At 39.3% G+C, this 25114-nt stretch overlaps 1 protein-coding gene across 1 annotated transcript in view; it reads left to right on the forward strand.

The window, feature by feature from the left end:
• The window catches only part of EIF3H (eukaryotic translation initiation factor 3 subunit H), a 90415-nt gene extending 73842 nt beyond the window's left edge, over nucleotides 1–16573 (forward strand). The window contains exons 4-8 of the mRNA XM_050305844.1: nucleotides 905–1004; nucleotides 2401–2550; nucleotides 10713–10833; nucleotides 14129–14261; nucleotides 16312–16573. Of these exons, the coding sequence (XP_050161801.1) occupies nucleotides 905–1004; nucleotides 2401–2550; nucleotides 10713–10833; nucleotides 14129–14261; nucleotides 16312–16409 (602 nt within the window). The 3' untranslated portion in view covers nucleotides 16410–16573. The remainder of the gene's footprint in view (nucleotides 1–904; nucleotides 1005–2400; nucleotides 2551–10712; nucleotides 10834–14128; nucleotides 14262–16311) is intronic.
• The last annotated feature ends 8541 nt before the right edge of the window (nucleotides 16574–25114 follow it).

A 25114-nucleotide genomic window follows, 5' to 3' on the forward strand; every position in this document is an offset into this window, starting at 1 on the left:
GTAAATGTAACGTCCTGAGTATCTGTCAGAAAAAATACTAATGAATACGATCAATCTTATGAGCTGCCCCAAAATTGTTTCAGTATGTTAACAATTGGATTACAGTAAAGAACAAGTTGTTAAAGTATACTTATATTGGCTGGAAACATTGCATCATCAGACCTTGATGAATTTTCCACTTGTTTCAGTCTATTTTGGTTTTCATTTTATCACCGATTGCTAAAAGTTTTACTGTGTTAAGTTTCAGACAACATGAATGTTAACACAGCTTTTATTCTCACGTTGGCATGCTTCAGCCGTTATCATGCTGCAAGTGTTAAGCCTCTTTGTCCAAGGAATGTAACAGTTTGTTTAGAAAATTTCCCCTAAATTCAGCCGAGTATGTCAAGGCAAAACGAATCTTTTTATATACCAGTTACATTGTCAATGACGAAGCAGCATGGCATGTTGATCTGAATTAGCTTATTGCTAATCTAAAATTACATTTTTCTATAGAAAATGTAGTTTACTGAATATTTTAATTTACTGCATAATAACTGGAAGGAAAAATCTTTATTTAAATGAGGTCGCTGTTACGTAAGTTCTGTGGACAATTCACATGAAAGAAAAGAAAATGTGAATTGGACCTTTAAAGTCTAAATAATGTGACTAGAATGGGTCTAGATCCCCCCCATGTTCTCCAACTTAAGTTTATTAATTCACTTCACTGTATATCATTGGATGTGTTTTACATTGCAGTACAATAGGATTACCTCTGCTATAGTGTCTTTTCTTTGTGTTCATTGTCTCAATTTTTGTTAATAGGACTACTGAGTTATTTTCCTCCAGATATTTAAAAATAAAAAAGGCAATCTGGGTTTGTTAATGTTCCTGATATTATGTTTCCTCCACTTTTAATGAACAGATCCCATTAAGACTGCCCAAGGGTCTTTGTCACTGAAGGCTTATAGGCTGACTCCCAAACTGATGGAAGTTTGCAAAGAAAAAGACTTCTCTCCAGAAGCGTAAGTAACTTCAAAGACTACTTTCTCAGAGGGTTTGCTGAATTTGGGGTGCAGAATAGTTCATGCAGTAATGAAACACTGTATTTTAAAATCTCATGTAACAGTATGTGCTGGGAAAAATGGATTTGTGTGGGTAGTGATGGATGAGCACTGATACAGGGGGCTGAGAGGGCGTGAGTCTGTCTTTAGGCATGAGGGTAAGTGGTGGAACTTCAACTGATTTTGGGGCTAGTCAGTGGATGTACTGGAAGGACCATGGAGAAGACAGTTGTATCTGGGAACAGAGCCAAAAACAGGCAAAAAGAAATGGAGGAAGGGAAATAGCTGGTCCGTCTTAAACCTCTTTTTTTTTCCCCAGAAGGAAAATAGAACAGGTATTCCAGAATAGCTGTTGCTGTGTATTTATTCCAAATTACCTCCATGTGGACACAATCTTCTGGAGCAAAGTAGGATAATTACTCTGTTTCAAAAGATGAACCACTTTTTACAGATGTAGGCCTCAGCTGGCATCCTTTTCCTCCAACAGCTTGGTGTTCAACAGCAAAAGCACAAGCACAAGTTAAAATAACTTCATTGAGGAAAAACATAATCATTTTGTTGCTTAGTGTCTAAACATGTCCATGATAAACAAACAAATCTGTGATTAGTCAAAAAAAAAAAAAAAAAGAAAGGGGGGGGGGCAAAATCCAAAACGTTTTATTCCAAAATCCAGTATGAATACAGGAAAGTTAAGGCTGTATTTCCTTAGAAACTTGTAGATCGTGCTTTTATTTCCAGATTTTATGAAAGGTATTACTGTCTGCTTTATTATAAAGCAAAGGCAATAGTTTTTTATGTGCATATTGTAAAAAAATACACACTGGAAGTTTATATTTACTATCACCATAGAATTTAATTATTCCAAAACATAGGCTATTTTGTGAATCTAATTTTTTGGTCAGTAAAAATTTTAATTATTCAGCTATTGGAGAAATTGTGTTCCATTGTAGTAGTTAAGATTTTAAATATGTTTTAGTGTCACGTGGTAACTAACTGTTCACTTTTATTTAAAAAACCCTGATGGCAGGGAATTCAGTAAAATATTTTGGAAGGGGCAGAGTTAATCCTGTCAGTACAGTCTGTTGCTGGAGGCTTTTTCATGTAGGTAATGTATTAACAAGCAAGGCAGCTGCTTGACTTGTGAGAGTTTTTCCTAGAGCAGCTTTTCCTAGTCTTTGTAAGCGTGAGGTTTTGCCATGCAAATGCGCTCTTACCAAAACTTCACTCATGTTAGATTGTGGAACTATGACAATCAAGAGTTTTTACAAAATTGCCAATTGTTGAAGCAGCAACTCAAGGAAGAGAATAAGAGAGGTACTGGTTATATTAGTAAATATTCTTTAACTTTTTCTCACAGCTTGAAAAAAGCAAATATTGCATATGAAAATATGTTTGAAGAAGTGCCCATTGTAATTAAGAATTCATACCTGATCAATGTGATGTTGTGGGAACTGGAAAAGAAATCTGGAGTAGCCGATAGACATGAATTGCTCAGTCTGGCTAGCAGGTAAGTACTTGTTACAGTAATGGGTGTACTTTTATTCGCTTTCCCAAACCACAGTTGAACACCTTGGGTGAAATCCCACTCTCATTACAGTCCGTGCAAGCTTTGCCTTGACTTTTAATGGAGTTAACACTTTACCATTCATGTTCTTTTGCTGAAGGAAAATTGCATGGTGAAACTGCAGCATTAGATTCAAGGACTAAATTCAGTCTGTAATCCACATATAGCTGCACTACTTGTGGTGTGGATTTCTTCAAAAAAATGTGGGCACTCAGAAAATTTAGGCAAATGGATCTGTATATAAAAGCTAGTTAAATATTCCTTAAGTAATTATATGAATTATTTTAATAAAAAAGAAATTGCAGTTGTTTTACTTTGGCAGCAGGATCAATTTGAAAATAAAATAAAATAATAAAGGCTCTGAGAAACTGACAAAAATGCTCAGAGTGATTGTCATGACAGCCAGCATTCATAATGTCAGAAATTGTTTGAGTTTCTGAAATGATCTTCTCATAACTTTAAGAATAACATTTTGTTCTTGTAGCACTTTGCCCTGAAAATACACTTTTGATTACAAAGTGGGTATGACTTCTAGCACTATGATCAAAAATTTGGTGGTACTTAAATCTTACACAACCAGTACAGTTAATTGGATTATTGTTGGGCTGACCAAAACAACCAGATACACAAAATGATGCAGTATCTTGTTGTTTGTAGAAACTGGGGTTTTAGGTTATAACACTTTTACATCAAGTTGTTGTCTGCCAAGCTTCTTATCCTAGTAGCCTCTTTTCTTTCTCCTTTTTTCTGATGCCTGCCCTCTCTCCCCCCATATAGGACTGAAGTTAATGATCCATATTTCTTGTGGAAATTTTCCACTCTTGCTACTTGAGCTTATGTGGAGGTATTGAGGGGTCTGATAGCTTTTAGAGAAAGTTATCAAGAGAAAACAGGTATAGGGTTGAACTCAGCTGGGGAATTTACAAATGTCACAAGTGATACTTAGTCAATAATTCTGTCCAGTAAAGTTGTGACTTTGCATATTGGAATTAATGAAGTGAAGAATTTTTGCCAAGATGTTCAGTCCGTTTGACTCTACAGGCTTTTTGTCAGGCTCTTTCTTTCCTTGGTCAAAGATCACAAACCTTACCCCATCTGAGGATAGGGTGGACACTGGATGTAGGAGATGACAGTGATTTGATTCCTTGTGAGCTCTGTCACTTTACTGTGAAAAAGAGGACCATGCTGAGGACACAGCAGGTTTCCAGGTGGCCTGACAGTCCTTGGTTATTTCTATGGGTTTGCTCTTGTATAAAGGGCTGGGACTACCCAGCACCATGGATCCTAGCAATGGCTGCTGGTCACACAATACAGTTCTGGAAATGGAAAGTAATTTGAACAGATCACGAACCACACTTGAAGTTTTTCATCAGCTTTACATCTCACATAGTAACTGTTCGGTACCACTGCCCTGGCTCAAGATCAAAGATAAGAACTGTACAAATTGTTTTCTGTTCTGGAGTGATGGTGTTAAAAGCCTGGTGCAAGACAGGCTTTTGTGTTGGTCCTTATATCAATAAAGGGGAAGAGAAGTGAACAAGAGAAACATGACCCCAAAATTAAAAACAGGCTTTCCTGGCAGATTTTTCTGGCTCACCTGGTCTGTTTGAGGAACTTAAGGTGCTTAGTTTGGTTTGAAGGAGAGAAGGTTTTGGAAATTACCCCAGTAGGTTGTTTGGAGGTTTTTGTGTGTGTCCTTTTTTAAATATTTGTTAGCTGCTTTTAGGGAGTCTTTCTGCTGTGCCTTCTGCAACTGGACTTGTCTATCTTGCCTTGGCCTTTTTAGCCATCAGCGCGCTTGTAGCAGGCGTGGGTAGAGCCCTTCTCAAATCTTTGTTCACGAAGCCCAGCTATGCATACAGAGCTGCTTTTAGTTACCATGCAGGTTGCGTTCAGTGATATCTTACGTTGGTGTAACTCAGCAGCTGGCAAATTAAAACATTTTAGTGATTGTTTATTCAAGGTAGGGTGACTTGTACTGCTTGCTGAAATATTTAAGTAGTTTTTGCTTGAATTCAGCTGTGCAGGTTACTCTGTCGAATATATTGCCTGAACTAGGGAAGTTCAAACCCCTCTATTATGGATTTTTTTTTTTTTCATTTTTCCACATTTAATTTCCAGTTTCCTTATTTTTGTCTTTCAGCAGCTGTGGCTAAAACATTTCAGATAGCAACTATTAATTTTGGTGCCTGTCTTCTTTGCAGTTTGTCTTTGTCAATTTGAACTTTGTCAGTTCTTTGTCTTAACTTTGCAGTTGTTGCTGTCATTGACAGTAACTTCAAGGCTCCTTTTTGGCCTTGGCCTTGTTTTTTTTTCTTCGTTTGTTTTGTTTGGGGGTTTTTTGTTGTCGATTTTTTCCTTGGCGTTTAGGGTTGGTGGGGTTTTTTTGGTGGTTTGGGAGATTTTTTTTCTTGGTTCCTTATGAGCATCCCTGAACCTTTTGTAATCTTCTGTAGCAGTAGTTTTGGCAATAAAATTATTTACCCATAATTTCTCTCCCCTCTGGAGAGTTTGCTTCACCAGGATTCTCACATGTTCAGCCACCCACCTTGTCTGAGTTTGAAGCTCTACCTATTTGAGGTACTTTGCCTGCACCTTTTGAAGTACATTTGTGATCGTATATAGTTTACTTTTTTGGGGACAAATATTTGTGTTTCTCTTGTGAAATCTGAATTGACTCTAATATTCCAGGCAAAGAAGTTGAAGGCAGACTAGCAGAAGGCTAGTAAGTAGTAGCAAGTAAAGGCCTTTTCTTTTGCTCAAACTGTTACCCTCCTGCTACCCTTAAGGACCAAAATGTCTTGAAGACCTTGGAGCACTGCCAGTCTTTTGATAGAAACTCAGGAATTAAAATCCTGTCAGATAATGTTCCAGATCTTCAGAGAAATAATTACAACCAACTTTCTCATTCTCATCCATCTCTTCCTTATTCTATTGATGATCTAGTTTAAATTAAAAAAAGCTTTTTTGTGGTCTAGCTTCATAATGGGGTTGTTCTATAATATCTCAATTTGTCTCAAGCAATTTTTCTAATAGTGTGCGTCAGTTGAAGCAAACATGTGCTGAACATTTACTGCACTAACATCTACTTGGCAGATATATTTTTCAAATATGAGATGCAGTATTTTTGTGAAAGTGACAATAAGGAGGGTTACGTGGCTTTTGAAAACAATATTAACCTTTATACATTGTACTGCTTATTCAAGAATCTCAATGTGCTTAACAGATTATTGAGATAATTATGAAACTCTCTAATTTGCAGAGGGGGAACCTGACACAGAGAGGGTAAATGTGTTGCCCAAAGGCACACATCAGAGTAGAAAACAGAATGGAGCTCAAGACTCCTGACTTGCATATCTCATTCAAGCAAAATCCTCTTAAATAGCACAGGTTGAACTCAGGCTGAAATGCTGAGATGTAAACAGGTTCTGCTAAGTGGTGGGAATGTTCTTAAGAATGTTCTTTTTTAATCAAAAAGATGTGCTTTGCCCAGCAGTACCTCTCTAATCCACCCAAAGCTGTTCCCATCAGGAGGAAAAACGCTGTACAAGGTGGCACCTTTCCCAAAAAGCAGTGACTTGGAGAGGGGCCTCAGTAGAGCTGATGGAAAGTGGAAAAAATGAGCAACAGATACAGCATTTTCTTATGCTTCCTCTTGCTGCCCCTTGTTCTTGTTTTCTTTAGCCATGGTTCAAGCAAAATCAAATAAGGGAGGGGGTCTAAAAATGGCAATTGTAGGCAAGTTTAGGGGGGCATTGTTTTTGGACATCTCCAACTTCAGAACTGTTATACCCAAAATTTGGTACCTCGGTTACAGTATCATGACTCAGATGTTGGAGGGAGCTGAGGCACTCAGGCTCCCAGGCCAGTGTGGGTACGTGGGCTTCTCCAAAAGTGTGAGCTGAGGCTTGTGAGCTGTGTGTGGAAACAGCTAAAACTAATAAGCAGGACATGGGCAGCTGAGAATGATGTGAATTGCTGCTTCTCTTTGAAGTTTGGGTGTCTCACTTGAGGCTTCATTTTGGGTGTTTCAGACCTTTAGCAAGTGTGACTGGAGTCCTTTTCTGATTATAGATGCTGAAGTAAATGTGGGCTTCATGTGTATTCCCATTATGAATCCTACAGAAGTGGAGCCAGTTTGAGGTTCCAGTCCCAGCTGCTTGCCTCGTTCCTCCCCCCTACCCCCATTTCATTTCTACACCCCTCCCACCCTCAAAGATTTTTATTCACTCATCTGTTTCAGAACATGGCTGTACAAATAGCTTTGTGGAATAGTCTGATGGAAAAGGCAGGCTCCCACTCTTTTCTTCCAGCCCTTCCCTCAGCCTCCCTAAACCAAAAAAAAAAGAACCCCCAACAGGGGTTGGTTTTGCATTTACAGTAGGCTGTTTCACTAAAAGAGTTTGAAGTGTGCCCACGCAAACAGCTGAATCCATACAGCTGAGAGTGCTGTAATCTTTGGGCAAAGAGGGAGAGGCAGGAAGATGCTGATGCTGGAACCTCTTAAACTGACTTTGCTGGCAACTGTAAACTGCACCTTTGCTCTCCTTAAAATATATCTGCAAAGGGAGGCTCTGGTGCTATGAGCACTCCCTCAGGAAGAAGAAAGCTTGCATTCATGTCTCTTAGCCAGACCTGCATCCTAGCTAGATGTCTTTGTGGTAGTGAGTGATCTGTGAGTTCAGTTAATGTACAGTTGTTACTTTCTCTTTCTATGGCTTCTGGACCACAACACTGCCAGATGCAAGGCTCACTACTGGGAAGAAAAGGCAGAAAAGACCAGGGCCATGAGTGTTACCTGCAGATTATGCTACTCCACAGCTTTCTACTTCTCACCCTCAGAATTAATTGACCCTTGTATTTGATAATTGTTAAACAAGGAGTCAGAAGTAATCTCTGTGTCAGGGACCTGATTTCATATCTGCCCTTTTGGTTGAAGGATTATAGCCCATAAGGTATAAGGCTGTTGCAGCAAAAATGCATAGCACAAGAAATTGCTTTCCAGGCTATACTTTCTGGTCTGTTTTATGTTCTAAACAGGCTTTGACAGTTTCCCTTTGACAGTTTGTACGTATTTGTCCTTTTTGGGCATTTTTGATTATCCCATCTAAGCTACGCAGATAAGCATCAAATGATAAACTTCTGGAAGTTCTACAGGTCACTCCCTACAGGTGCATGATCCTGGTAACAGTTCTGGTGGAGTGCTCTTGCATTAGATTATTTCTTCATTAGATGTGTAAGAATCCATGACAGATTTTTTTCCCCTGATTTTTATTCTGTTTCTCCCTCTTTATCTATATTTCTTCCCGAAAAAAAGAACAGTGTAGACTTTGTGATGCTTAATATGAAAGCAGTTCTGCAGTTTTCTTTCAGGAGGATTCAATGATATCAGTGTGGTGGTCTCCAGGTGCTGTCTTAGGGTGGATCTGTCTTCTAGTTCAGCTCAAGAGTGTGCTCAGATCATCACTGCTGGGTGATCTGAGACCTGACTTGTTTCAGATGAAACTAAACTGAAAAGAGGCATTAGGAGGATAATTACTGTGCTTCAGCCACTTCCAGATCACTGGACCGTGTCAGAAGTAGTGATAAGAGCCCCCTGAGACACATGTACCATGGCCATTGGTTTCTCAGCACCAGCTGTTTTTGCTTTATAGATCTGGTCCTGTTGGTCTACACTACTCGCTAATTTAAATGTAAACTCAATTTAATTGACTCCTTTGCTGAGTCTGCTTACTGAAATGCATCCACTGAAATTGCAGTTTCTTTATTACTGATGCCCCCAGAACAACAACAAAGCCAAGTGCTGAGCTCCACATTGTCTACATTTGACTATCACAGAGCCCTGTAGGGAAGTGAGTCTTGATGAGGATGTGAGCAGCATTTACTGACACCCCTTTTTAAAACACATATATTTTAATTTTTTTTTAGTTACATTGATGCATAGAGGTACCTAGCAGTGTGATCTTTGAGATCTGCTGCAAGGTAAGGAGGTACCTAAAGGACCCTTTGGGCTAATTAAGTGTATGGTGAGTGTTATGGGCTGGAGCAATGTGATCTAACTTTCTGAATACCACCAGAATAAACTTCAGCTGAGTAAAACTTGGTTGAACAATGTATATATACATTTTTACAAATTACTTCCTATTGGTCTTTTTTTTTAAGAAATGGAGCAAAAAAGGGTATCAACCACATGAGAGCTGAGGAAAAAGCTGGTCCTGTATTTGCAGCATACTTATCACTTCATGTCTCAGTTCACATCTGTTTAAGTTATCTGTTTTTAGCTTTTTGTTTCCCTGGCAATGAGAGCAAACACTGTATTACTGCAACTTCTAACAATAACTCTCTGTTTCTGTATTCTGCTGTACTAAGCTGCTCCCAACAAGATTCGTATAAAACATATTCTTTGTAAGCAGCTATATTTCACATAGACTCTATCTGTAAAATAATTATGTATTTCTGATGTGCAAATACCCCCAAGGCCTTTAGTGTGTACCTACACAGGCATTTCTGATAATAGCCAGTTCTAACACAAACTCCATGTAATATAAACGCTGTAAAAAACTGGAAACACGCACGCCCCTAGCCATGGCAGCATTCCACAGTTCTAAATACCATGTTCTTGAAATGTTCAACCAAAAAAACCCCAAGAAGTTTAAAAATAATTATTATAGTGGCGCCTTTCTTGCTGCTGCGTAGCTGAAATCCTCCTCACCATCTGCCCCTGTGCGCAACTGAGATCTGACTCTGGCTTGTAAATAAATTGTGGTCTGAAGTTACTGATGCAGCCCTTTGTTCAGTTAGCAGGCAGTGAGTGAAACAGCTGTCCTAGCACTGAGATAAGGGTGTATCCAGCTCCGTTCTCAGCAGGTATCCTACTGCCTCACTACATTACCAGCTTTTGTCTCCAGCTCCGAGTTCTATGGATTTGGGCAATAATTTACACTTAAAAAGGGATGTGTGTAATATTACATGTATGGTTCCCTTTAGCTTCGTGGCTTTGTCTTCCAGTTAGAGTTTCCCCAGTCCATAGGCTATAGGATGGCAGAAATGCATTGTGAAAGGCAGAAAGAATCTCAGATAACATGGAGAAACAGTAACTGAAGGATATGATTCTGACATTGAAGTGCACCACACTTTTTTATTGGAAAGAAACTCTAATGAATTGTAGTGAGGAAGAGAAGGATGGTGTTTAGTTTTTTGAGTTGTTGGCCTTCAGCCAAGTACTGCTGGGTAAGGCTTAGATCAGAGCCAACAAAGTAGCTTCTGATCAAAGGGATCAATAGAGAGCAGCAAGTCTCCTTCTTTGCTGCTCTGCCCTGTAAACACAATTTAGGATGAATACTGTCTCCATGGGCACCAACCTAAAAACTTCCAAAACTTTGACTTGGAAGCTATACCTTAAGTTGAACATTCCTGCAAAATACTGAATCCATTGCTAAAAATGGTAGCAATAAAAGTTGTTTAACAGACTGCATTTGTCTGGCCAAGGCAGTAGATCGCATAACTGGAACTGGACGCGCCCAGCCTTGCTGCTTCCATGTTGGTATGGAATGTGGAGCTGGCTGGACTGGACGCAACACTCCCTCTCAACAGCTAAGATCAAGCAATGTCTGCTGAACTTCCAGGCATGGTTTGATATACTAGTTAATGAGATGCAATTCTCAAGAAGTTCTCTGCAGGGATAGTTAAAAATCTGTGAAAAACCTTGTAAGTAGTAAATCGAAACCAAACTCTTTGAACACATCTCCTGGAATATTGTTTGGGTTGCATGTCACAAAAGCATCAGACTTTTTCTTTTAAATGTATGACCTGCATCTGTAATAACTTTAAATTCATGCAAGGCATTGTTTTTTCATTATTGAGAGGTTCCTGGAAAGACCGAAACAGTTAAATATGGTATTTGCAAGGAGGCAAAGATGCTAGAGGAGGAGATGCCATATAAAGTATCATCAGATAAGTATATGAACAAAGATGAGGAACTAAAAGATTTGCAAACAGTGCCATTAGTGCAAAAATGATGGTAAATGACAGAATTACTTTTAAATTTTAAAACTTTTTTTTTTAATAGTAAATCTAATCTCTCATGAATGTTTCTTGTATTTCAGTAATCACCTTGGGAAGAGTCTGCAGCTACTGATGGACAGAGTGGATGAGATGAGCCAAGACATTGTTAAATACAATACGTACCTGAGGAACGTAAGCAAACAGCAGCAGCAGAAACATCAGGTTGGTAACATGGAAAAACTGAATAAGAGCATTTTTTTTCCCCACAAGATACGGTTTGGGTAGTGTTATCCAAGACAGATGAATTGGGATCTAAGCAAGATAAAATCCTTACAAAAACATACCTGTTAAGTCATGTGGTGGGTTGACCCTGGCTGGGTGCCAGATGTCCTGAAAGGCCACTTTATCGCCCTCCTCCTCAGCTGGGCAGGGAAGAAAAAAATATAAGGAAACTCTCATAAGTCAGTATGAGGACAGGGAGCAATCATTTAGCAGTTACTGTCATGGGCAAAACAGGCTTAATTTGGGGAAATTACTTTAATTTATTACCAGTCAAATCAGAGTAGTGTGATGAGAAATAAACCCAAATATTAAAACACCTTCCCCCCACCCCTTTTCTTCTTCCTGGGCTCAGCTTCACTCCCGATTTTCTCTCCTTTTTCCCCTCAGCAGCACAAGGGCTTGGGTGTGGGGGCTGCAGTCAGTTGATCACACATTGTCTCTGCCACTCCTTCCTCCTGAGGGGTAGGACTCCTCATGCTCCTCCCCTGCTCTGTGGGCTGGGCTGCAGGGGCGCAGCTGCCTCACCATGGTCTTCACCAGGGGCTGCAGGGCAATCTCAGCTCTGGTGCCTGGAGCACCTCCCCCTCCTTCCTCACTGACCTTGGTGCCTGTAGGGCTCTTTCTCTCACACACTCTCATTGCCCCCTCTCAGGTGCCATTATGCAGGGCTTTATTTCCCCCCTTCTTAAATGTTTTATCTCAGAAGTGCTGTTACTGTCATTGTTTGGCTCAGCCTTGGCCAGTGGCAGGTCCATCTCAGAACAAGCTGGTGTTGGCTCTGTTGGACGCAGTGGGAGCTTCTGGTAGCCTTTCACAGAATCCCTCCCTGCAGCTTCCCTGCTACCAAACCTTGCCGCACAAACCCTATACAAAAGATTTATAAAATGTGCTAGAATTCACTTCTAGTGACATATGGTATGGATTTGGCTTTCTTTGCGATTTTACATGTGTATTAATGATTTATGATAAACCAAAATAATTTGTAAATGCACCATGGACACAGGGATCAGACATTCAGTAAATGAAAGAGATGAAATTACAAGCTTTGTTTCAAAACAAATTGTGTTTTAGTCCCATCACACATAGTGATGTACCTAGAAATAAAGAAATATAATCCAGTGGACTGTGAAGACAGCAGCCTGTTCTCTGATTGGAAAGAACATTTTAGTTACGTTTTGTATCAGTAGATAATGATACTGATTGGGTGATGCTGACTTTTAATTTCTGGTGCCAAAGGGCCTCTTTAAAATCCAAAGCAATTTGATTAGAAATCTTGAGTATGGAGAACAGCTCTAGGTGGCCCTGCTTGAGCAGAGGGGTTGTACAAGGTGACCTCCAGAGGTCCCTTCCAACTTAGCTGTGCTATGATTTGGAGATATTACATTTTTGCTCTTGCTGCCTTGGATAAAGCAACACTGTGTCTAACTATAGAAGAATGGTGGTAAATTGGAAAAAAGCACTAAGGGAATGATTTAAGGGCCTGGAGAGCAGATCTTGGTGAACACAATTCACATCACATGATAAGTTAACAGATTACTTACTTACTCAAGAAATACTTGTATGAAAAATAAATTTGAACTCTTTAATCTAGCAGACAGAGATATTACAAGATTCAATATTGGCCAACTGAAAATTGGCCAGACTACTTCTAAGATAAAATATTGCAGGTATTGCCACACAAAGTAAGTTATTATTAAAAAGAACACGTGATTTATGTAGTTTATGTGAAATGCTTCATCACTTACTATTTTAAAGTCAAAATTGCCTTTTCTCACTTAAGTAAAGTGAAGCTTGGACAGGGAATACTTCAGGGAAGCAGTACATGATAAGGGATCTTTCCTGGCTTTGTAATTCCAGAGGACATAGAAGCTTCATGCATGTTATCTTCAAAAAAATTTGTTTTCCTTTACTGCCTAATTTGAATAGAAAGATGGCATCTACTTCAAAGGTTTTTGTTACTAACAAGGGGATCTATTTATTTTGAAAAGCAGAGCAAAGGAGGTTCCATGGTGTCTCAATTTCTTTACTAACTATAGCTGCCTTAGTAGTGGCTCATTGTGGCATAGTTAGTGGTTGTAACTTCATTTTTAAAATGGAGCAATTGTGATTAAGAGCAAGCCGTTTCAATAAGGAATAATAGGCAGACTGCTGAGAAGCGAATGGGGTAATGCAAAGAAAGAAGAATCTACATGCAATTCACATACAAATATGGGCATTTAAGATTTTATTTTTAACATTGTCCAAAAACATGTATTTGTCACTACTACTGGAAAAAAATTACTTCATTTGATTACATGCCACCAAGTAAGAACTGTTTTCAAACTCACAGAATCACAGATACATTTAAGTGAGAGAAAACACTCTGTGCTCTTTGCCCCATTAAAATAAAGATCTCTGTGTGTGTGTGTGTTGAACATGAGGGCTTTAAAGACAAAACTTAAAGATATTTTCTTGCTGTGACATACCATATGAAATCTCACATAGATGTTTTCAAGTTTGTGTACTTCTAAATGTTTATCTGGAAGCTGCAGAAATGGTCTGCCTCAATTTTTGTAAAGTTTGAGTAATCTGTATGGGAAAGAGAAGCACTGAAAACAAATATATATATATATATCAGAATAATTTCTACAAGCTGTTACTCTAGTATATCCTCTGGTAACCCACATGAAGTGGCAGAATATCTTAATAACTGGAATGGAGAAATAAACCATTGTGCTTGGTTTCAGTCACCACTTTGTTCTCAGTTCAGAATTAATATTTTTTGGCTTAAAATACCTTATTTAATCAAGTTTGGTTCCCCTTTCACATTGCTATTGTTTTGACCTTTAACTTGCGTAAAATGGAGAATTTCTTGTTTATATAATTACCTGAGGTAAAGGCTTCTCATACGTACCATATTCCATACTTTGCTTTTCTCTGTGGGGCAATGGAGGTCTTTATCTATCATGCTGTGTTCTTTCCATCAGATACAGCATTACCGCACCACCTCAGTACCACATAATTCTGCACTGTCTCACTTATTTAAGGTGCCAGTTTGTGAGGTGGGGACAGCTTCTTGCCAGTAAATTGAAATAAACTGTGAATCGCTTTAGCATTGTTTGAAATAACGTGAATTGCATTGAATAAGTATAATTTTTAAAACATACTTGCTGATTAGTAAAAAGCACCTGGAAAGAAAAATTTCTTGCAGCTTTGGAAGTCCTGCTGCATTCTGAACCTGGTGTTTTATTTTCAGTACCAGCAGAGACGTCAGCAAGAAAACATAGCGCGTCAAAGCCGAGGAGAACCCCCTCTTCCTGAGGAGGACATCAATAAACTGTTCAAACCACCACAGCCACCTCCAAGAATGGAGTCACTCCTTATTGCAGGTAATGTTTAGCACCATTTTCAACTCATCTTTTCATATATGAATGTTAGCTTGAGAAAAAGTGCACTTCTGTCCTTTTTCATTACCTTTGCCATTATGGTGTGATATTTTGGCATTGGTAGCTTTCCAAATACTGTCCTTGATGTGTTAAGTTTGGGATTTTAAAGGAGAGGTGGAGAAATACCCACAGGGCAGGCTTTCTACATGAGTGTGTGTAGCTGCTTCCTGCAGTCATGCCACAGCCCTTCCCGCAGCTCCAGAAGTTCAGGCAGGAGCTGTACAGACAAGAGGCAGGAATAAGCTGTTGGGGCAGGAATTTCTGATTCGGAGCAGTTGACTGCAGCCCTGAGTTACTGATAACATTTCTAGGTTTGAACTGGCTGTTGCAGCAGCTGAGAAGGTTTTGCTTTTAATTTCAAATAGAATGGGGATAATTTTGTTGATTTATATGACCATAGATTTAGGGAAACTATATCTGCCTTGTTGGACTCCAAGGGAATGAAAATATAAATGGGAACGAACAAAGCATAGATAGATGTAGGTACCACCCTCCTGTTTGCTGGTGTGCTACAGGGCATAGCCACAGTCAGTGCCTGTCCTGTGCGTCCTGCAAGGGTAAAAATGCTGGGACTTCACAGTGTCAACAGACAGCAGACAACCTAGATGCCCTACTAAGTAAAATAAATTTGGAAAATGTCACGAGAAAGCAAATAGTTTAACCAAGCAGGCTTTTTAGATCAGATAGCTATCACCTTGTTTTGTTCTGAGGGAAAATGAAACCAAAATCCCGGTAATATATGGTACAGCAAAGAGTGCTTTGATGTAAAAAAAAAAAAATTAATTTGAGTTACCTGTCTTAAATTCCAAAGTGACAAAAAGATTATTATTTTAATACTTAATACTTTCACACTACTACTGAGGGCTGCTTTTAGAAGAAATAATATTCTTGATTTATTATTCCTTACAGAGTCTTTAAAAAAAAAAAAAAAAAGAAAAGAGCTATTGTTTTGATAGTTTTTACCAGTTAGTGAATCCTAGCAGCATTAAAGTATTTAAACATTCAGGTTTAGCATAGCTTATAAATGCAATGGAAGTGTGCATGGGTGTACATGTGTGTTATATGAAAGTGATAGCTTAAAATGAATCATCTCCTACAAGAGAAGGAATTGAAAACTATTATACTTGAAGAAAAAAACAGTTTTCAACCAGAGCACTTTCTTTGTTCTTTTACTATAGTCAGGGGAAGAATTGAGAGCATCCATTTCAGCTTAGATGAAGTAAAGTTTGTGGATAAAGAGTAAAACTTAGATCTTTTGTCTCTGAGGCATTTAAAAACTTTTCAAATAGAGCATTACACTGAGAGTTTATTGGCCTTCTCAACAGCCTTAATTTTGATTAAACTGGCTTCATGTTTTGCTATTCCTAGTTAACAAGGGAAATAACTTGTATTTGTAAGAGTATAAAAATGCTTTGATGGGCATATTTGATTTGTAAAGCACCAACAAATCTTTATACCCTGATGAATCTTGAAATAGTGAATAAAGTGAAATGTTAGGTGGAAAAAAAGGCTATCAGAATGTCAGACAGGAGTACTACAATTTTCAATCTGCTGCGGAAGAATATTTTTTACAAATATTTTAATAGGGACAGCAGATGCATAAGAAGATAATTGAAATTCAGTCTTGTAGTATTTTTAGAGCAACTAAATTGAAGAATTAATGCGACTGAGCTTTCCATGCAGCAGCAAAAATTCTTTACTCTTTTTATTGTTTTATGTATTTTCAGAAATTGTGTGTAATATTGTAGGAAAATTGAGGGGTTTTCTGAGCATACCAGTTTACCTGTTCTCCTGATGTAGTTTCTTCTTCTTCCCAAACCTGTTTTGGAATCCTGAAAATGTAAAATTCCTGTGTGTAGTCAAGCAGTTTTGGTTGCTTCTCTCTATAAATCCTCAATGATTAACGTTCATTTGGCTTTTGAAAAATGATGTTCTAGGTTGTTTTTCTGAATTTCAAAACTGACAAGGGTTTACTCTTCTTTCGTTTTGACAGGTCAAATTAATACCTACTGCCAGAATATTAAGGAGTTTAATGCACAGAACCTGGGCAAGCTTTTCATGGCTCAGGCTCTCCAGAATTACAACAACTGAAGAAACTTTGCTGTAGCCCTCAACAAGAAAAGTAATTTACAGCTTTACACTGTTCACGATCATCTTGAAAATTTGTTAAATTGGGAAGAGAGTCTTGTAAAACACAGTCACCTTGGTTTGTGTAGAATTCTCATGTAAGAAAATAAAGGCAAATTTTAACAATATGTTAGTGTTTCTTTACTTGTTAGCTCTACTGAATTGGAATTTTCTGTGGTCAGTCAGGTTTTATAAATGTTTGGCAGTTATTCATGTTTATTCATAGCAAATAATACAGGTTTTATTTAACTTAGAGTCCAGAATAAAAACAAATATTGCAAATGTTCAGTACAGCTGACTTACAGAAGAAATTTAAGATTTCCTGGTTTTCGTTGAGAAGTTACAACTGTAACTTGCTGGACACTTGGGGCAGTTGCCCGTTTTTTGTTTTAATCTGTTTGGACAGTCTGGTGCAATGGTCCTTCCATATCGCAGATGTTTCACAGAACGTCACATTCAGACCATACAAAACCAGTGTGATGTGGAGACTGGTTCCCACCATGCTGTGCTGTGCTGTGCTGTGTTCCCATTTTCTCTTGCTGCCACCAGCTGGGTTGAAATCACAATCTGGAGTAAAAAAAATGGAATGAAAACCAGTTAATGATTGGACTTAATGATCTTAAAGGTCTTCTCCAGCCTAAATGATTCTGAGCAATCCAGTGATGCTGCTGAGTTGTTCGTGGCAGAAAGTGCAGAAACAGCCAACCCAGAGCAGCCAGTGTGGTGTAAATGGGCAGCACCTGCAATAGCTTTGCCGTCTGGATGAGCCTTTATTCCTGAACTCAGGCCACTTATCTTTTTAACAAGAAAGTTAATTTAAAGGTATAGTACATGGGATTAATTAAAAATTAATGGGAATGGGACTATGTGTTCATGCTGGATCCAGTGTGGACTTTTCCTACTATCTCTATATTTCTGGAAATTTGCTTTTACATGTTCTTTTCCTAATGTGAGTGACGTGGCAGCTCACTCACATAAGATGTGTTCTTTCTAATTACCGTACCACTACCTATATTTTCTCCTTCCTTGTCTGTGAAAGGCTTTTCTGTATAACAATGAAAATGATGTGTCTCTGAAAATTATGTCTAAAGAAGTTAGAACTTCTTTTTGGTCAGCAAGCAATTGCAGAGGCAAGCAAGGCTTCTACCCTGTAGTTCTAACTCTGTTGTGTCCACAGGTCACACATACACACAACGAGACAAAACATGCACGTGAGGGAAAGCCTTCCCTTTGGTGACTGGTTATACACACAGTCTGCATCAAGCCATCCTCTCTCCTGTCCTAACCATGCAGGTTTGTGTTAACTGCATGGTTGTTGTAACTGGTTTTTATTTGTGCAGAACTGCAGTTCTTGTAAGGGAAAAGGCTACTTTGGAATCCAGCTCTAATTGGCATGAGTCTTACAGGCTCTTTAAGCAAGATGTAGTGCAAGTCTTTCAAAAGTGAGGTGTTACAGGAGAACAAGGGTGACAGTTATGTTAGCTTTGATGCTAAAGAAGAACATAATTTCTTTTAGTTGTTCAGTACTTGGGATCTTCACAAGTATAGCTCTAATTTTGCTATGAGATTTACTGCCTCTGTTCCACTGCTACTTGTGAAATGTCTAATTGTACTGATAATTTGAGCCAATGTGGGATGTGAAGTGCTATCTCCCTTAACCACAGGACTAGCTCAGGGCACAGTGCCATGACAGGTGTGCTTCTCTCCCAGGGCCCTTTTCACGTGTAGACAAAACAAAACCTTTGCTGATGAAGGGTGGGGTGGGCACAACTTGGTGCATAAAGAGTTAGAAAGTTAGTGCTTCAGTAGTTTGAGGTAGTCACAGTAATGGTGTGCTCCTACTCGGTCTCAACACAAAGTGGAATAAGTTAATCTCAGCCTTTCTAACAGTCTGAAACATGTCTGGCTGTACATGCAGCCCTGATTGTCTTCAGGACAGGCTATAGGAAAAGATGCTAAACTTTGGATCATCTATTGGTTTAACTGAAAAAATAAGTAATTCTTCAGATAGGGTTAATTGCTGTAGCTGTTGTCAGAATCTAGTCCTTAACGTTAATATTTATGAAAAATGAAACCAAATGGGAGAGTTTTTCTTAATCCAAACATGCTTGGTGTGACGTTGTCTCGACATCACAATATGATGCGCTGTTTCCATTCTCCTTTCGGTGTTCTCAAAGTTGGACCAAACTCCATCTAAACTGTAAAGCTTCTGCTGCTGACTGCCCACGAGGAGGAAACCTGGGGTGCTCTCCCCCTTCTACGCAGGTTATCATGTTCTTCATCTTCTCAGCTCCACAGGGTGTTCTCCCTTAATGCTTAAAACATTTTGGAGACTTAATTTCTACTCCTGCACATCCTGCCAAAGTTTGGACAGGTGTGCCGAGCTGACCAGTGTGGCTATAAGGTACTGCCAGGTAAAGATGGGTAGTGTTTGTGCAGATCTAAACACCTGCACAGAGGGCAGAGTAGAGAAGGTCTGGGTGAGGTTGCAGATGTCCTTCTTGGTGCTAACAAGGATGTTGGGTGGGATTAACATTGACAACCAATAGCAGTTGTAAAGAACCTCTTACATCTTTGTGTTTATGCTCTTTCTACTTTGTAAATTTCTGAGCACATTCATTCAAGTTGTTGGTTTATATTGCCCAATTTTTTACCTTCTGACAGATCTCTGATATGACAAATCACTGGTGACAATCTGAGGTATCTTTAAGAAGCAAGCGCTATTTAATGGCTCTCACTTGACAGTCAAAAGACTCCGGGTGCTCTGTTAAGATGTCGTTAGGAGCTGGTGATGCAAATAATATCACCAGCCAAAATATGTGCAGTGTGTGCAGTAAGAGGAATTGAATTGCTCTCTGTAGAACTGCTTCTCATCTGGTTTGACAGCCCTGGGGTGAGAGATATGTCCCTCATGATTTTCCATGCCTGTGCATTTTCTTTCCCTGGATTTTATGCTTCTTTTTAATTTTCTTCAGATTTTACCCACAGCTTGTTGATTTTCAAGCAAAATGAGCATACTGCTCTAAATCCAGTGCCTTCTGTCACTGTGTTCTTTACTTTTTCATGAATTCTTCTGGAAAGCTGTATCTGCAGTTGGAAGGATGCTTGAAATCTTGTGATCTGAACATTGCATTCCTGGTGGAAGTTTCAGTTGCTCAGGTGTCAGGTATGGTCCCAAATTCAACATTCTCATGCTCCTCGTCTTCATCTGCAGGGCCCTGAATGCCTCAGCAGTGCTCAGGAGATGGTGGTGCTGCTCCTTGGGACCAGTCCAGTGGGACTTGTTCAGAAGCTTTTCATGTCAACTTTACAACTGCAAGGAGGTTTATACAAAGTTGGGCCTGTATTTTATTTCTGATCTTTTAATTGATAGAACAGATTGCTGTTGACACAACTCATCATATGCCAAGCGGTAGTGAGCTGCACGGAGCTGGGGAAGATGACTGTAAAAACAACAGTTTTGGCAAAAGGCTCCTTAATGAGAGAAAAGTTAATGTCTTATTTCAATTAAAGCAAACATTTATATGTCAGGAAAAATGGCCAGATCTATTTTACAATGATATTAAAAGGCATTAGAGTGTCAGTAAAATAAACAAGGAAGGGTAGCAGTGTATTTATCTGTCAGAAACACAGCTGAAGACTTCCAAACTTTGTAAGATGAAAATAATGTGTGCAACAACGATTTCCTTTCTGGTTTGAATGATCAAATTATTAAATCTCTCACTGAGGATGGTGTTCTTTAATATCATACATAATCAATATTTTGATTTTTTTTCCTTCATCTGGATTTGACCAATACAAATGTAGTTCTATATGAAAAAATGTGTCCTGTTCTTATTATTCAGTGGGTGATTTCTTCTCATATCTCACTGAAAGTGATGGAGAGCCACATCCCACAGGTTAGAAAGTTCAAAGCTGATTGAACTATTCAGGGGTTTCATCCTACTTGCAGTGTTTTCTTACTTGGGTATCCTGCAGTGTTTGCTTGCTTGGGTATCCTGATGTTTAAAAACAAATCAAAGGAATTAAAGTAGGTTTTCTCTGTCACAGAATTAATTTTTTTTTGTTCCCAAATCTTTCACTTGACTTCTTTAACATTAGCAGAATTAATAATTAGCCTGCAGATTGAATCTAAGGCAGGAAAAGATACGTAACTGGGATGCACCAGTTGCAATAGACTTGCCTTTTTCAAGATGTGGTAATAAATGTGCTTGAAAGGGAAGTGTAGCTAATAATGACCAATTTACGTATTTTAGAAGAAGAATTAAGGAGCTCAAGGCTAGTCTGTCTTGCAGCAGATTGTAATGTTTGAGCAGTTTGTGCTTTGGACCAAATGTGTGACTTCCAAGAAATTTATTTATTTATTAGCAAAGAAATAAAACGTGATCATATTAATTGCTGTAACATTTAACTTAACACAGGAGTCAGGCAGATCCATTGTTACTAGCTATGAAAATCTAGTTTCCGAAAAGATTAGCAATTACAAATTTCAGCGATGTTAACAACTTGTTTATATGGACTATGAGATCATATTCAGTTTAATAATTTTTATTGTGACTCCTGAAGTCATGTTCTAAGTTATCTAGGTTTCTAGTGCAATTAAGGGGGGAAAACCCTTACAATTTATAGAAGAGTACTTTCTACAGTTACAAGTGTGAGCACAAGCGTTCATGGGCTCGGTTTCTTGTGGCTTTTTGGTCTTTTTAGTTCAACCACAAATAGCTGTTCACAATGACTCCTACACACAACTGCCACATTAGATCTTCAGTTCTCTCTCTGGGAGTTTCTCACCCTCCCCTGTTTGAGCGTGTGCTGGTCCAACGCTCTGCCTCAGCTGCCTGGTCCAGCTGCCACAGGAGAGGCTCCAGGCACTGCCTGCTCCCAGCTCCTGCTGGGCCCTGTGGTGTGCACATCTGCCCTGGGACCTCAGTGGCTCAGCCTGCTGATATCTCCTCGTTGCACTTGGCCAGAGAGTTTAGAAGTTGTACCCGAGAGGAGTTAAGATTCTGCATAATTGCATGAGCTCTGCCTCTTGAGAAAAGCTCAACATTACCCTTCGTTTATGCTGATGCCACCAGTTGTGCATAGCTCAGGGGAGGCTGTGTGTGAAGAGGAAGCTGTGCAGGTCTGGGTTCACGTGCACCACCAGCATTCATCCTGGACTGGATGACATAGAATCAAATCAAGCTATGTGGAAATTAAAAATTCCCATTTGCTAATTGATTTTTGTGAGACTTCAGTGAATATTTAATTAATTTCCACTCTCCAAGGAAAAATTTCCACTTGAGGAGGATACCCAGATGTTTCAGTTTTATATATCTATAGAAGGGATAATCTAGGTAATTTAGGAGAAGACTTCTGAATCAAACACCAAACCAGTTATGTGGTTGTAAAGTGCCTGGCTTGTGTTTATCTACAAATTGCATATGCTGGCAGAAAAGTCAAATCCTATACCATTTGCTGGTATTAATGTTTTTGAAGTCATAAGAATTGTCATTAGATCACAGCATTATTAAAAGAGACTCCTTTTGTGTATTTGTGGTAATTTTCAGCTATCTTAAGTAAGTGGTACGAATCAAGCATCTTTCTGAAATTTCTCATCTCTTTTGTAGGTGGCTGCTGCTTCCTCTCTTGGGACAACCCAAGCTTTGCTTTTCTCCTACAAAATATGAGAGGGCTTTCCTCACTGAAGGAGGTGAAAGGGGATCTGGGCCATGAGCTGAGCAGTCCCAAAGGAGGAAACACCCGTGCCTGGAGAGAAGTTTGTCCCTGTATTGTGGCCCACAAGCTCTCCTTGCCACCCACCACTTCTGCCTGCTATCCAGGCAAAAGCTATGATCTTGCCATTCCTGTTACCAGAGCGGAAGTAGTGCTGCTGATAGACATGGGTGAATAATTTCTTTATGTAAAGAGCAGCTCTTTTTGATTTGAAACATATGAGCTGCTGCTTCATTTACAACTGCCTGGCAATGCAGACATGACCCTAGCAGGACTCCTGTCTAAACCTGCATACAATAGAACCAGATAACTGCCTAAGCAGATTCTTGATCCTAGTGCTTCACTGCTCCTGTGCAATAAGCAGCAATTCTCTCTTTTGTATTTACTGAGTGTAAGCTCCTTAAAACAGATGCTGTGGTCTGTCATATGCATTTAAAGTGCTTCATGTGCTCAATCCAGCCCATGCTCAGCAGGTCCTTGATATCATTTAGAGAATCTAAGTATAATTGCCTGATTATTACATCTTACTGAGAAAATAGTATGTGATTAGGCCATTAAAAGGTTCTGTACTCAGCAACAGGATGAAGATTGCACTGACAATTCAAGTTTTTCCTGTCTCTTGAGGGCTCAGATTTCCACAGTTTAGTAAAACAGATTTTATTGTATGAATTTGTGTAGACTGCCATGCCAACTGTATTTTGAGGCTGTATTGGAAAGAGTTGCCCTCTCTGAGAGCCAAGAGAGTGCAAAGCAGCAGCACAATGCAATTATGTGCTACCTGTACCTGACAACAGAGAGGTGTTAATGGGCTGCTTTGCTACTTGCCGAACAGCACAGCAGTATAGAGGCCAAAATGGATAGATGTCATGTACCCTTCTAGTCTTGTAATGCTCCCAGCCAAACAAGGTTGTTCTGTTTCACCTCTTCTTAGCACATGCTTTTAATTTCTTATGTCCCTTACTTCTGTGATGAACTCATCATGTTACTTATTTTCAGCTATACTCTGTGCTCTTTGTCAGCCTTTATCCTTGGTCATTCTTTGAATTTTCAACAGGATGATGATCAAAACTCTTGTTTTCCCATATGGAAGTGCCAGAGCTTTTCATATGAAACTCTTGTTTTCCTACTTTAGTTTTCCTACTTTTTTTTTTCTTTTCTGTAACCTCAGTCTTGGAAATAGCTGAATCCCTTGAGCAAAAGCTTCCCAAAAAAGATCCTCTTAGTCAGACAGCTAACATCAGGAATGTTTAGCCTGAATTGTTCAAAGTTATCCTGAAGCGGAGTATTACAATGGAAAATGTTAAGTAGCCTCTGCATAAATGCAGCTACTTGTGCTTCCTTTAATATCCTTGGCCTTGCAGAGAATGTTCTTGTGCTAGCTAAATTAGATTAAGCAGGAAATTTTCTCATTCTTTAATGTCTATCACGTTTAAGACTTCTAGGCTTGAGCCTGCTGCCACTAAAGCTGATGGTAAAACTGTTGGATTCCGTGAGAAGATGGACTTTTCAGGACTGATGTCAAAATGCTGTACTGTTAAAATCTGTGAGTATTAAGAATAGAAGAATATAGATATTACAGTGCAAAATTGAAGTGAATAGCTTTCAGACCAAAGTGAGAACAAGAATGTGTACAGCAATTCAGTCAGTTTTAACATTAGCTTGTAAAAACCTGTAAGTGTATTAAGAACATAGAAATCCCCATGGCTTCTGGTAAAATTACATTTTTAATATTGTAGAAAAAAATTTGTGTGATGAAGGGTTCAATTCCATTTTTCTGAATGCTTCATATATCAGAAGAATTACAACTCTCAGGAGAGCATAATATAATATCTAAAGTCATATTGGTATTTAATGTTTTATCATTGTAGTTCTGCTTGCAGCCTCTGCACCTTATTCCATTACCCTCAGATATGCCATGGTGTTATTCAGATTTAAATAGCTTTTACCACTCTGGCAAGAAACCAATTGCAAGTATATTGTCTGCATTGCTCTCTAAAAAAACCTGATAATATAAGCTGCTGCCCTTTTCAGCTGGTGATTGCTGCCTGGTGGCACTATTAAAGAGCAGGTAAACAAGAAGCATCCCAGGGTCTCAGCTGGCATATTGTCACTCGGGTGTAGTAATATCTGCTCCTGAGGACAGGTGAGATTTAAAATACTGAGCTATTTTGTCCTTTGTTTTGTATGTGCTAGGCAATTTTTCTGTCCCCATGAAAGCAGAATATATTCAGTGCTGGTTTGTGTTGATTTTGAGTTCTCAGAGACTTTTTTTTTTTTTCCAGAGCTAAATACCTGCTGTCCCAGTTCATGGGCCAGCCCAGAGCTGGCTTTGGGAGCAAGTAGTTCAGTGGGATGAATCGCTGCCTCAGATAACTCACTGTGGTGATACCCCAACCAGCTGGAGGTACTGCTCTGCTGTGCCCTGCACAGTACAGACAGCCCTCAGGCTGGGAGCCCTGAGGGAACACGCTGTATCTGTGAGCTGAGCCACTCTGCTCAGCTTCTGCTCTGTTCCACACAACATGCCCAGGAATCGAGTGGGAGGTGAGAGGTTTCGGTACATCTGGGGTGGGAAGTCGACACCTCCCCAGTTTCAAAGCAAGAGGTAATGGTGACTGAAGCCAACAGTTTTACAGACCATTCCTGGAGAGCAAAAGCCAGTTCCCAGCAGAGGAGATCTGATGTCCCATAAAATGGCCAGGGGCAGGAGTAACATCCGACTCTAAAATTACAGACTATCCACCCACTCGTATCCACCATGCAGAGAATTCACAGCATGTGCTCATATTGACCACCTTGCAAAGCTATCAGCTCAGCCACAAATAAGCTCCTCTCTTTTGGATTGCTCTGCTGAGCTAAATGGGAGAACCTCTCTGAAGCTTGTTCGTGGCTGATTTTAATAGCAGCGGTCTCATCGTGATGTGTGGGGTTCTAATTGTGCACGTCCCATT

This window comes from Myiozetetes cayanensis, unplaced genomic scaffold (assembly GCF_022539395.1).
Source record: "Myiozetetes cayanensis isolate MyiCay16 unplaced genomic scaffold, myiCay2020 scf1, whole genome shotgun sequence".
NCBI lineage: Eukaryota > Metazoa > Chordata > Aves > Passeriformes > Tyrannidae > Myiozetetes > Myiozetetes cayanensis.